General features: G+C 50.4%; 1 protein-coding gene across 10 annotated transcripts in view; it reads right to left on the bottom strand.

Annotated features, from left to right (window-relative positions):
- The window catches only part of TRAPPC9 (trafficking protein particle complex subunit 9), a 388,310-nt gene that overhangs the window by 321,658 nt on the left and 52,596 nt on the right, over nt 1-14,056 (bottom strand). For all 10 annotated transcript variants that reach the window (XR_003038034.2, XM_059893290.1, XM_059893289.1 and 7 more), the window contains 2 exon segments: nt 13,308-13,524; nt 9,030-9,173 (listed from right to left, as the gene is read on the bottom strand). Coding sequence is in view for 9 of the 10 variants with exons in the window: in XM_059893290.1 (XP_059749273.1) it covers nt 9,030-9,173; nt 13,308-13,524 (361 nt within the window). In the remaining variant the exon portion in view is untranslated.

Here is a 14,056-nt window from a genome sequence, read left to right as displayed (position 1 = left end):
AGAACACTGGAGTGGGTTGCCATTTCCTTCTCCAATGCATGAAAGTGAAAAGTCAAAGTGAAGTCGCTCAGTTGTGTCCAACTCTTAGCAACCCCATGGACTGCAGCCTACGAGGCTCCTCCATCCATGGGGTTTTCCAGGCAAGAGTACTGGAGTTGGGTACCATTGCTTTCTCCATACTTTAACAGGTTACCCCGCTGTTAAAACTCCTGATAAGATCCACCCAAAGGTCTTTAAGCTGGAAAGAACAGTACAGCCTTATGGGGAGAAACATCGACTTCTCAAGTAGGTGAAGTAAGGGACAAGGCTAATGTTTATCGAGCTTCTACTACTGCAGGCAGGATGCCAAGTGGCTGCTGCACATTATTTCTGATAATCCTCCAGCTAATCAGACATTATCTTCTTAATCTTACAACTGAAAGTAATGTAATGTAATTACATTACTTAGTAATGTAAGTAAATTGTCAAAGGTTACATTTAATCAATAGAAGACACAGGAGGCAAACCCAGGTCTGCCTCAACCCAAGGATCCTGACCCAGACGTCTCTCTGCACTGTGCCCCTTGCGGACACAAGGCTGTACTATCCCCATCCTACACACAGAGCGGTCCAGGCCAGGGACACCAGCATCTCGTCCAAGGCCGCTCAACTACCCCATGGACGATACACATACAATCCTCAAGACAGTAAACTGGATGGTTTCCCAGTTTAAGACCTGCATATGTTGAAACACTTCAGAAGTCAGAAACAAATCAACACAAGTGGTAACAATTATGATGTACTGCGCATATATTACATTTCAGGCTTTTATAAACATGTCTCCACCGCCTAAACCAGCAGAGCAAGGCAGACGTGATCCTCACTTTCCTAATGAGGACACAATGCAGAGAAAACAAGCAATTCCCTTTACCCAGCAGGTACTGAGCCCCTGTGAGCCAGACTTGTGCTAGGCTGGGGCCTGGGGGGGTAAAAAGTCTCCATTCCAGCTGTCCTGCCTTTACACGTGGATCACTACGGATAAACATCAGTTTTGGGAAGATCACCTTACGATCCGAGTAGAAGACAGAAGAGAGAGAGCGACTTGAGAGGCAAAGAGATGCCGTAGAATGTGTCGCCACATCCCCGACCAGGATGGCAGCCTGCCCCGGAGAGTGCACGCTGGTGCTTCATGCAGCAGACGGGGGGCAGGTGGGAAGCAGGCCTGCACGCCACTGCTGGAGAGCACGCACCGTGCAGACCACCACACCCCACGGGAGTAAAATGCTTCGAGAAGGTACAGAAGGCCCTTCTCAACACCACCCCAGGACGTTCTATCTTGCTTCGCCTAAAACTTGGCAAATTAGTATTTTTCCCATAACTAGTAAAAATGCACTAATATATTTGGGCTTTTGACATACTGATAGTTTTTCTTCACCTCATTATTTCACACGTGTGGTTTTTTCCTACTGAAAATGCATTTTATTAGCAGGTACTTATTATGCTGCCCTCCACAGCATTTATCTCTTCAACACACAACTAAAATGAAGTCAGAAGCTTCTCTTCATTTCTTCTGGGTTTTTGTTCAACTCCTTCTGCCCATTTCTGAACAAACAAAAGGGACTGTATAAACTGCAATGGAAACAAATTACAGCCCTTTATTGAAGAGCTCCCACCAGGCCTCGGTGACATAACAATTCATGTGCTCTGCCTCCCATCTCCTCCACCCAGGTGAAAAATGGAGCATATTAACCCAAAACCCCCGAAGAAACCATATATACCATCTGGGGGAACACGCAAGAGAATGAACATGTCAGGAATGGAAAGCAGGAAACTGAGGAATATCTGTCGCCGGAACAATACAAAAATTACGGCCTTTGTCCTTGGGTGTGGATTTGGCTATTTGGTTCAAATAAGGCTTAGCCTTTGTGGGAAATATATTTTGAAAGAAAATAACGCTTGGAGAAGGAAATGGCAGTCCACTCCAGTATTCTTGCCTGGGAAATCCCACAGACCTGGCGAGCGAGCTATACTGTCCACGGGGTCGCGAAGAGTCGGACACAACCGAGAGGCTAAAACAACAACTTGTGGGAGATACACCCTGAAAGAAGGTGACGCTCAGCCAACAGTTACCGCAGAATTTACGGGGCCGGTTCCAGGGCCCCACTGTGGCCCGGGAGCCTGCCTTTTACACAGAGGCCAGTGTGCTCTGCGGGAAACGGCTTTGACAAGTAGACACTGTTGGTGGGAGCATGGTCTCAGTGAGGCCATTTCCAGCCTGTGTCTCTGTCTGAGACACAGCCTGCCTGCCTCCTGCTCCGAGGTCGGCGCTCATCTCCAGAGAGCTCCTGGAGCCCGGGGCCTGAGGGCTCCCTAGCAAGAGGCACGGACAGAGAAGAGAAGGATGGTGCTGGCTGACCTCCATGGGAAGGACAAAGCCACCAGGACGCAGACAGTGGCAGAGGATGGCCGCAGGACAGGGAAAGCCCGGAGCAGGAGAAGTGACCCCGGGGCATCACTGACCATAACCAGAGGGGCGCGCCCCAGGCACGGAGCTGGGAATTGAAGGAGGGCTGCCTGGAGCAGCACCTGGGAAGGACTTCTCCCCCATCTCTAGGCCCCCAGGTACTTGGGGCTCAGGAGAAAAACATGGCAGCCTCGTGGGGGGCGCAGAGGAAGCAGGGCCTGCAGGAAAGAGCTGGTAACCCCCAACCCCACAGTGTGCCTCTGTGGGGGCACCCCTGGTAATCTGAGCAGCACAGTGCTGTATTGCGCTATACTGACCCGAATGACGCAAAGAGCGGACTCATTGGAAAAGGCCCTGAGGCTGGCAAAGATGCAGGGCAAGAGCGGGCGACAGAGGGTGAGATGGTTGGATGGCATCACCAACTCAATGGACATGAGTTTGAGCAAGCTCTGGGAGATGGTGAAGGACAGGGAAGCCAGGCAGGCTACAGTCCACGGGATCACAAAGAGTCAGACATGATGGAGCAACTGAACAGCAGCTGCATTTAGCCGCCTTGTTCCTTCCTACAAAACCCAAATGACACCTCCCAGGGGTAAAGAGGAAACCCCCCTCTTCCCAGGCACTTCCCTGGTGGCTCAGACGGTAAAGTGTCTGCCTACAATGCGGGAGACCCAGGTTCAGTCCCTGGGTTGGGAAGATCTCCTGGAGAAGGAAATGGCAACTCATTCCAGTATTCTTGCCTGGAAAATCCCATGGATGGTGGAACCTGGTAAGCTACAGTCCATGGGGTCACAAAGAGTCAGACACGACTGAGCGACTTCACTTTCACTTTCCCTCTTCCCGGCAGCTCAGCCCCTCACCCATAACTCAGCCTTGCTGCCCTGAGGGACCCGACTCTCCTGGAGAGGATTTATCAGAAAGGGAACTACAGGGTCAGCCATAGAAACTGCCCACCTTGAGGAAAAGTCAGGACATGACCAGGAAGTGACAGATGGTGGGGATGGGGAGGTCCCAGCACAGACCCACCTGGAACCCAAGGCAGGAAGGCTGGCCATGTAAAAGACAGGTAAGAAAGCGATGTCCTGAGACAGGGGAAAAAAACAAAAATGAAAACCTTGACATGTTCAAGAAACCAAAGGACGGCCAGTGAGGGTCACATGCTGTGAGCTTTACACTCACTGTTAAACTTGCACATGGTAGGCTGAGCTGATCCTCTGTGATGTCAGATGTTCTCAAAGTTCAGCAACAGTTTCAAGCTTCATCCTATGCTACGGAGATTCATAAAGCGCTCACAGCAGACCGGCCCACTGCTCTCGGCTTTACCTCAGAAACAGGCGGAGCACTCTCGGGAGGCGTCCACCACCCCGGTGCGTTACAACACAGGGCAATGTGCCACAGATGCCATCCCCTGGACCGCGGCTAAGAGCTGGCTTCCGGGTGTGGCTTTGCCCTGAGTACCTGGGAGACCTTAGGCAAAGGGCTTAATTAGCATCTCAAAGCGTTATAGACCTCGGCACAGCGGCTGGACACCACCTGCCTCCCAAGAAATGAGAAGCAAATGAGGCAAGCGACAGGGCTGTAAAAGAGCCTTGCATAAAAGAGATACAGTTAGTAAACGGGCACACGAAGCGAACGTCCAACCTCGCAAGTTGCCCAGAAAACAGAAATTAAAACAGTGAGGCAACGCCGTCTACACGCTCAATTGGCACAGTGCCACCGGCGGCACAATGCGGGCAGAGCTCTCAGGAGGCAACCCTGACACGCCTCAACAGCGATGCAAACGCTCAGGACGGCGGACCCAATCACCCTCCCCTGACAAACTCTCTCTCCTGCTCAAAGAGCTGAAGACGCTCACCACAGCATTCCCCATGACAGCAAAAATCAACCCAAAAGAGAAAGAACGCAAATGAAAGTGTTTATTTTTAACACATTCAACAGGCTGTGAGCACTGAAGTACGCCACTCACGAGCCCCAGGGGCTAAAACAACCACTAACAGGGCTTCTTTTCGACGTGATGAGATGTTTTAAAATTGACCATGACGATGGGTGCATGTCTGTGAATACACAGAAAAGCTGAAGTGCACGTTTTAAATGGATGAATTGTGCGGTCTTCAAATTAAGTCTCAACAGTTATTTTTTTAAAAAGGAAAAGCATTTATTATTGCTTTTCCCTTTTAAAAAATTACGCATTTAAAAAAGTGCATCAGTAATGCATTCAGCCATATATGGATGCCAGTACAAGCCACTAGAGACGAGAGAAAGAGCAAGTCAGACATATACCTACCTTCGGAGAGCCCGCAGCCTGTGTGGTGTGTGTTAGTTTCTCAGCTGTGTCCAACTCTTTTCGACCCCATGGACTATAGCCCACCAGGCTCCTCTGTCCATGGAATGCTCCAGGCAAGAATACTGGAATGGGTTGCCGTGCCCTTCTCCAGGGGATCTTCCCCACCCAGGGACCGCATTACCGGCAGATTCTTCACTGTCTGAGCCATCTGTAAACCCCACAGCCTGGGTGGGGAGCTTGCCAGGTCAGTAAGTGATTGAAATACAGTGGGCACACGTGCTCGGTGGCTGGGCACACACGACTCCAGTGAGGACACTCTGAAGGAAGGCGAGCTAGTCTTAAGGCATCAAGAAGTGGTGGCCACACTGAGCTGTGGAGGGTGAGCGCATGTCAGCCAAAGGGAAGAAGGAAAGCAGGAAGTGGGGAAGCACGAGGGAGAGGAGGAGGACGAGAAACCCAGGTGGACACACCACGCTTCCTTCATCCGCTAGTCAATGGGCATCAACGGACGGTTCCCACTCTTTGGCTCCGAGGGATGATGCCACTGTGCCCACTTGTCTCTGTGTAGACGTGTTTCCAAACCTCGGGAGCACGTGCCTAAGAGCAGAACTGCAGGGGCACGAGGCACGACTGCTCATGACCCACTTTCCTCCCCAGAATCCCAGGCAACAGAATCACCCAAACCACCGTGTCCTACATTCCCCAAAAAAGCCCAACATCCTAATTCCACCAGAACTGGAGAAAGTCCTCCTACCTGAAGCTACTCCTTCTGCTCAGTCTGCACTGCTGCTGCTGCTGCTAAGTCGCTTCAGTCGTGTCCGACTCTGTGCGATCCCAGAGATGGCAGCCCACAAAGCTCCCCCGTCCCTGGGATTCTCCAGGCAAGAACACTGGAGTGGGTTGCCATTTCCTTCTCCAATGCATGAAAAGTGAAAAGTGAAAGGGAAGTTGCTCAGTTGTGTCAGACTCTTCATGACCCCACGGACTGCAGCCCACCAGGCTCCTCCATCCATGGGATTTTCTAAGCAAGAGTACTGGAGTGGGGTGCCATCGCCGCTGGCAAACACCAATTTGCTCCTCAAGGTCAAGGTCATCTTTTTCATGGAACACTACCCAAACCACCCTTCCACCTCTGAAAAGAACTGCCAGTCCTCTGAGATGCTCCTACATCCTTACTTACAGGGACTCCTCTGGGCCGTAAGCACAGCATCCTCCCACATCCCACGCTCCTCACGTCAACCCCTGGTCCCAGCACCGCCCAGAGTACGCGCCTTGGACGACCTATAGTGTGGATCCACCGGCAAAGACGATCCTTAAAGGATCATCTACTAATTGAACTTGGGTGGATTTTTGGAGCATGTTTTTGTTTAAAAAGAGGAACACAAGCCAGGGTTTCAGGCAAACAATGAGCAAGAAATTCCCCTTCATCTTAAAAGTTTATTACAGATGCACTGAACACACTAACGTACAGAATCAGAGAGCAAGATCGAGAAAAGTGACTGAACAGCAAAAATTAGGGATCTGACCACCCATTGAGCATTGACCTATTTCATAGTATCAGGTAAGATTAAAATTTCAAAGCTGACATGGATGGATTTTAGCATATTTAAGGTTAAATGTAAATTCTAACAAAGTCAGAGGTTTTGTCCTTTGGACTGTGAAGAAATTCACAGAATGTTTATTATGTTATAAATGGAGTTCTGTTTATTACTCAAAGTGGTTCTTCTTAAGGAAAAAATAAAAAACCCTGTAAATCGGAACATACAAACCTTTCGAAACAGATAAGACAGTAAGACATTTATTTATTAACATTTATTATATTCTTTTCTTTTTCATTATAGTTTATTATAAGATATTGAATATAGTACCCTGTGCTATTTATGTGGTAGGACCTGGTTGTTTATCTAGTTCATCAACTTTATCCCCATTTCCTTTCCCTTTTGGTAATCATAGGCTGTTTTCTGTGTCTATGAGTTTGTTCATTTTATAAACAAGTTCATTAACATTCATTACATCTTTAACACAGACATTTAAAATCACATTATCTGAAAATATATTAATTACAGGTACTACTTGTATGCACCCTCACTTTACCTGAAACAATATTCAAACTCTACATCAATGTCTCTGGTACTATTAGGGACACTTTGGAATAAAATTTGTCATTAAAAAAGAAGAACCATTGGCCCCAGAACTCCTCCTATGAGTTCAGGAACACTAGCACAGACTGGAGGGGGACCCGTGAGGGGCGGGGCGGGGGGAGAACCCCAGATTGTGCCGTCTCTACCTGTAAACACCCAGACAGGTCCACACACAAGGAGGAGGCCAGTCCTCCATCCCGTATTCCATTTCAACACAGTGATCTTTAGAAATGCTAATTATCAACTCAGTGGATGGTGCCATGTGCACTCTAGAAGGTCACCCAATCAATTAAAATATCTACCATTAAAACAGTAAAAAAACTACCCCACAGTTTCTAGCATCTGAGTTGTACAAATGAGAAAATGAAGGTTCAGAAAGAGTTTAATTGCTGATCTGAGGTCATGGTAATTAGAGTTCAGCTGAGTGGGAAGAACCCGTGGCGCTCTGACTTCAGGCCGTGTCTAACACCACTACCCACAGGCCTCAGGAGGTGGCAGTCTGTTCACCGGGGTCAAATGTCCTGAGCTTCTCTGCCCTGGACCAGCATCTTTAGATCACTGATTAACATGACCTCAAATGGTCAGCAACCTCCTCCTCTCCTGGGGATCTGCGACAAAGGCCGCACACAAGGGGAGACCAACTGCAGGAGGACGGTTCCCCCAGGACAGGACAGAACGTGAGAAGGTGGCCCAGGGGAAGCGCAGACGCAGGGGAGTTTGCTGACAGGAGAGGGGCGGGGCGATGGGGGGGGGGCGAGAACAGAGACCCGCCAGCTCAGGGAAAGCGCAGGGGCCACACAGCGCGGCTCACGGTCCCCCGGCGTGGGAGACCGTCCACCCCCCTGGGCACTGTCGGGGCAGGGTACCGAGTGAACCGGGACGAGCGGGAGAGGGGCCTGGTCCCGGGGCCGCTCAGAACCCTGAGGCTGAGAGCAAGGTCCGCTCAGCCTGAGGGCTGCGCCAGGCAACACGTCTTCAGAGCTGCCGGCCCGGGAGGCTCCAGAAGCCGCAGGGGCCCAGTGGCAGGGGAGTAGCGCCCTTAACAAGCAAAACATCACCCCTGCGAGCAACGGAGAGGCCCAGCCAGCCCACGTCAGCCTCCAGGACCCCAGGGCCCTGCCTCGGCCTCTCCTCCTCCTCCCACTTCAGAGAGGCCACGTGCAGGCACTCCATACCGCCGAGCCCACCACAGCACAGCGATACACGCAACCCACGGACAACACTCAACCAGAGACCACGGACGCCCCGAGGGGCGGCTGTCCACAGGGACCCCTCGGGCCGCCTGAAGTCCTGAACGGAAATCGAGAGCTACCCCACGCGGAGAAACGCACAAACAGCACCGAGCATGCTGAGCGCTCTCAGGACCTGGGAGACACAGCTCCAGGAGCCGAGGGAAGGACACCCACACCCCGCGTGCCCATGGAGCATCCTCACTCTCTGTAAGGAGGTGAGGACGCTGGGATGCTGGCAGAGACTGAGTAACTGAGCCGCCTGAGGCCTCGCTGGGGCCCCTGGGACAGAGGACAGTGCAGTGGCAGACAATGATGACTCCCTGGGGACTGACTCCAGGCAGGACCAACTCCCTGGGGACAGCGACAGGGCGGGACCCGGCCTGGAGATAGATGACTGCACGCAAAACCCAAAACACATGTGACCCCCAGGAAGCATGTAAGATGAAAAGATGCTGGAGGAAAGGACTAAGAAGAAAGCTGCCCTGACCTGTGGGCAAAGATACCCACAATCCCCCAGGAGTCTGGAAAGATGCTGCCCAGAAGGTGAGAAGCGACCAGAGGGGCACAGAGGGGCACTGGGCTCCAGGCATGTGTCCCATCTGGGTGCCAGGTACCACATGGTCACTTTGTGAAAACTCACTGAGCAGAGTTCTTGTGAATCGTGCGCTTCTCCATGTAAATGTTACACTCTGATGTTTACGTTTCACAAGGCGCGGGAAAAGGCGAGGGGAGGCCATGCCAGAGGCCAAGCGCGGCAAAAAGAGCAGCAGCATGGGGCGGTGAGAGGTGCTCAGGGAGGAGCGGGCCCAGAAGACGGGGAGAGCCGGGGATACCGCCCACCCCATCTCCCGAGCTGGTGCCGACGGGGCTGGCACCAAGACGGCCCCGTCCCCCTCTCCTGGGAAACAACCGGAGTCTGAGCCCACTCACCTTGGTCTGACAAGAAGTCCAGCATAGTCTGCAGCAGGAAGGACAGGTGCCTGACAGAGAGGGCAGGGTTCCCCATTCTCCGGGACGCGTACACCAGCTCGTGCAGCAGACGCATCTGGACGGCAGCCCAGCCTCGGTGCGTGCCTACGAGGGAAGCCAAGGGACATCAGAGCGGGCCTCGAGGCGCATGGGCCACAGGGCAGCGCCAGGGCCCCTCAGGAGCCACCACAAAGACACACAATCTCTAAAACAACCCATTCTGAAATACTTATAATAAGGTTAGCACAAAAGATTATATTTTCAGTGGTATGTATTTGAGTTATAGCATACTTTATTCCCCCAAGAAAATACTAATATTTGACGAGCCTTAATTAACAACAACCAAACACATAAAATTTAAAAATCACATTTCTCTAAAGTGTAAAAACAGAAAAGTGGAAAGCTAAATGAGAAAAGAATGGTTACCAACAAACTGTGCCCACTCCCTCCAAAATAACTTAGTGTATCTGAAATTAGAGGTGGAAGAAATCGGTTGCACAGCCATCAAAAAGCATCTCTTTAGGTTCCCAGGACTTAACGTACAGCTGAGTCCCTATGCTGTTCACCCGAAACTATCTCGACACTGTCAACTGCCTACGCGTGCACGCATGCTCAGTCACTCAGTCGTGTCCGACTCTGTGATCCCATGGACTGTAGCCTGCCAGGCTCCTCTGTCCATAGGGTTCTCCTGGCAAGAATACTGGAGTGGGTTGCCATTTCCTCCTCCAGGGGATCTTCCTGACCCTGGGATCAAACTCAGGTCTCCTGCACTGGCAGGCAGATTCTTTATCAGTGAGCCACCTGGGAAGCCCGTTAATCTGTTAATGTTTTACATTGCTTCAATGTAAAACAAAAAGTTAAAAAAAAAAAAAAAAAAAAACACAAGATTTCAGAGAGAATTATTTGTGTCCCTTCTGGCAACAGTCAGTGCTTTTAAATATTTTCCACCTTAAACTTCTTCATGAAGAAGATGTAGGGACAGGAATCACAATCAGTCGCCACCCAGCGTTGTGTGTCCAGGGAGCCTGGCGGGTAGCAGAAAGGCTGGGGTGAGACTTAAGACTCTGAGCAAAGGACACCCCCTGTCCTAGCCCCAAGCCCTGCCTACAGGGCTGACCGGCCCCTTCTGTGGATTTCCACCAAATCCTGCACTATCTTGTCCCACGGGCACTCTCTGGCAGGTACACTGAGTGCCTAAAGCTCGTGTCTTGGTTTCCTTCATCAGTCCATAACTTTCTCAGGAGCCAGGATGGCATTGTATTCATCCAGGTACCCCAGTAAGAGGCCTGACACACAGCTGGCACTTAACAGGCTCGTGGGTCAAGTTGAAAGCCTGATGAAAGCCTGTTTTTCATACATGCCTACTTAAGTATATAGGCTAAAAGGACATGATTTCTAGGATTTGCTGTAAAAATATTTCGACAAAGAAATATTTAAGAACAAATTCTTAAAAGAAAAAGAAAGGTATGAATAAAGCAGACATGGCCAAATCTAATTATTTTAAAATATGGGTGATGGGCTCATTGTACTATTCTAATTTGTGTATATTTTAATTATTTCATAATAATTTTTAAGTTGCTGAATAACAATCATTATTGAGATTCTTAGAGCAGAGCAGACCTACCCACACACAAAAACCTTGATATCCTACCACTCCATCTCACAGAAAACCTTTCAAACAACAAGAGGGAAGGAGAGAAGGACAAGCCCCCTCAGTGTTTCCACGTTACCAGAGACCACAGGCTGATGCAAAAGAGATTCTGAAAAGGATGAAGAGGCTGAAATCCACGTCACGACTAACCCAGCCCGGATTTATAAATGACCCAACTTAACCCACCTCTAGCACATCATGTCAATAATGGGGCACATATCACTTTGTAGATTTTCTTTTAATAGATAAGGATCCAATTCCCACCATAGGCAATTATGATAAGAGCATAAGTTTTCTTAACACCAAATAGCATACGTCATAATTTCTATGCAATTCAAATTGGTCCTATAAAAATCTGAATCTTTTTATCCTTAAGTCAGACTTGCAGCATATGAGCCAGTGATAAAATTTTCAACATTCTTGTATTCAAAAATTTCACCAATATGAGAGTTTATTACATCAACTACGGCCTTTTAAGGCAAACTCGTATGCCACTCTCTTTCCTAAGAGTTCCTGGGGAAAATTTAATCCCTCGTTCAGGAAAAGGCTAAGCAGAAGGTATGATCAAAAAAATCTTCGTACACAGAAGACAAATAAGATTAAAGTGATAATAAGCAGGCTGTTAAGCTGACAAATATACACAGTGCCCTTCTGTGTTCCTATCTCAACTTTCATACCAGCCAAGGAAAATCTTCAAGAAACAGAAAAACATTTCAGGTGCTGAGAATAAAGACAATCTCCCTTTTATTTGCAAGTATAGGGTGTTAGTAGATTTCCACTCAATTCTCTGAGAAATGTTTAAAGTGGTCCAGAGCAACAGTGAAGATGGGATTTAAAGTAACTTATTTCTTATAAAAAAAAAATACAGCCAGCTGATTTTTATCATTTTTACTTTATTCAATCTCTTACCTCACCTCCCCAACCTCTTTCACAAAATGATGGTGAATGTCCCCTCCCAAAATATTAATAGAAGGCTAGGTAAAAAGCACCAAATACAGGGAGGTGTGCTTGTTTGTTTCATTTTTCCAAAGAAACACATTTTGTTCAAGTGATTTAAAAATTAAGATCAAGAAACAAACTCTGCTCAATAGATGGCGACAAGCACACGTCACGGAAGCCGCTCACCAGTTGTGTGCCCTCCGTGCGCATGTTTGCGGGGACACCTGCGGGGGGACGCTGGGAGGGGCAAGGTCTCCATCCTCACGGGCACACACCCTAGGGAGGGAGGTGGGTGCTAAACCATTGCCCACTGTCTTAATGTACTTACAATTCATGGGAAACACGGCAAAAGAGGAACAGGAGTCAGTGATGAGGAAAATAGAGGGACTGTGTGTAGGTGTGGGATGACGGGGACACTCAGTGGAGACCTGCAGGATGCCCGGCAGGTGAGGGCAGAGGGGCGTCCAGAGGAGGGAGGGCGGGGGGAGCCCACAGCGGCCGCCACACGCAGCCCAGGGCGTGCTCACTCCACAGTCAGCCTGCAGGGATGTGCAGGGATCACAGCAGGAGTCGCTGGAGAGCCCCTGCCCTCTGTACTGAAGCCTCCCACAAGCACACGAAAGGGGTTCCCGGGCCACCAGGACCCACAGCCCCCTCTCAGCATCCTGTTCCTGACTCCACGGGTGAGGACAGCCCCCAGCACAAAGACCACCAAGCAGGGCCCACCCCGGTCCCCCATCTGTAAGGAGAGAGGAGGAGCCAGATCGGCCTTCTCGGAATCACTTGAGGCTCCTCCATCACACAGGCCCCATCTCAGCGCACACCCACCCCCGGCCCCAGCCCAGGAGGCGACAGGCTCAGAGCCCAGGGCACCGGGTCACGCAGAGGGCCAGCCAAGGGGGCCGTCAGCAGGGACAGGCCCCACAGGGAGGTTCTGGCTTCTGGCTGTGGGTCCCTTCAAGCCTCGGGCTCCAAGATGACATTCAGTTCAACACCACACAGTCTCGGGGCTCTGGCAGGCCAAGGACAGTCTGTGACCACAGTGGAGGGAGTCTAAGCAGCCCTGGGAGGCCAGTCAGGGGCCCACAGTGCGGGGGTGACTGCCGCCACCCTGAGGTTTCCACTGCCAAAGAGACATACTGGGCTGAAACCACAGGCTCGCATCAACGCATCCAGAACTCAGGGTCCATCCAAAAGTGCCAACCATGACACACGCGCTCGCAAACCTTCGAGTCCACCTCACCTCTTGGGGGAACACAGAGGAAAAAGGAATCAGAGGAAGAGCAGGTGACAGGGCAGGTCAAAAGCATCTGTTGTGATTTCTGTTTGGGTGAGGTAGTGAAAGATCTGGAAGAAAGTGCCACTGGATGAAATCAGACATGGCTGAGTGTCCTCGACACGTGGCACAGTGTCCCGCACAAAGCAAGAACCAAGACACGCCTGCTGGCAACTGACCTCCAGTTCTACCCAACCCCTTGCACTTAACACGCCACCAATGGCCGGGACCAAAGCCAGGGGCCGAGTTCAGGTTCAAAATTACCCAACCCACAGTATGAGCCTGACCACCAACACCATCCAAGACAAACAGCAGGTCTGCTTAATTTTTCATTCCGCATTAATTGGGGTGAAGTAACTCTCGGCTCCGGTACCTTTGTTGAAGTCCTGTGGGTCCAGTGACAGGCTGTAGCCAGGAAGTGTCTCCAGGAGCAGCTTGTAGCAGGCTCTCCAGCCAGGCTCCGAGATGCTTGGGGCCACGCACTGCATGGCAGCCACGCGCTTGAAGAAGGCGGACTTGCGGTGGAACCCGATCAACTCGTAGAGCTCGGAGAGGATGCTGTAGCGCTGGATCTTCTCCTCCTCAGAGAGCTGAGGCATCGGAGGGAAGGAAAGAGCACATTAGAGAGCCTTCCAGGTGAAAAAGGGAAACAGACAATTTTTCGTAAAACAGTGACCCGACGAAACATGAAGGCAAGGGGAAGCCGCGTCAGCGCGCTGACGCGGTAGGAGGCAGAGGCACAGACGCGGCTCCATGCGGAAGTGCCAAGGCCTTCTCTGCACCCCACGTCTCCACGCTCACCCTGTCCTCTTGCTAAGAAGGCCCATATTCTCTGGGACAAAGGCATCTACTACTTAGAACATAAGACGCAGCGAAAGGAAAGAGAAAAAGAAAGGGAAAGACACTGGAATTTGGGCAGGAATTTTAAAACACATAACTTCTCGAAACACAAAATATATAGAACCAGTGAAAAAGAAAATGAAATGTGAATAATAACCACACCAACTTTGGCCTGCACAGCTTACAAGAAGTTTTCTTTCATCCACGACCTAACCTAAGCACCACCTAACCCAGCCACCCTGTGATGGAGTGATGACAGCCTCCGTTTCTTAAGCTTGACGA

Source organism: Bos taurus, chromosome 14 (assembly GCF_002263795.3).
Source record: "Bos taurus isolate L1 Dominette 01449 registration number 42190680 breed Hereford chromosome 14, ARS-UCD2.0, whole genome shotgun sequence".
In the NCBI taxonomy this organism is placed as follows: domain Eukaryota; kingdom Metazoa; phylum Chordata; class Mammalia; order Artiodactyla; family Bovidae; genus Bos; species Bos taurus.
This window is presented reverse-complemented; position numbering and strand designations above follow the sequence as displayed.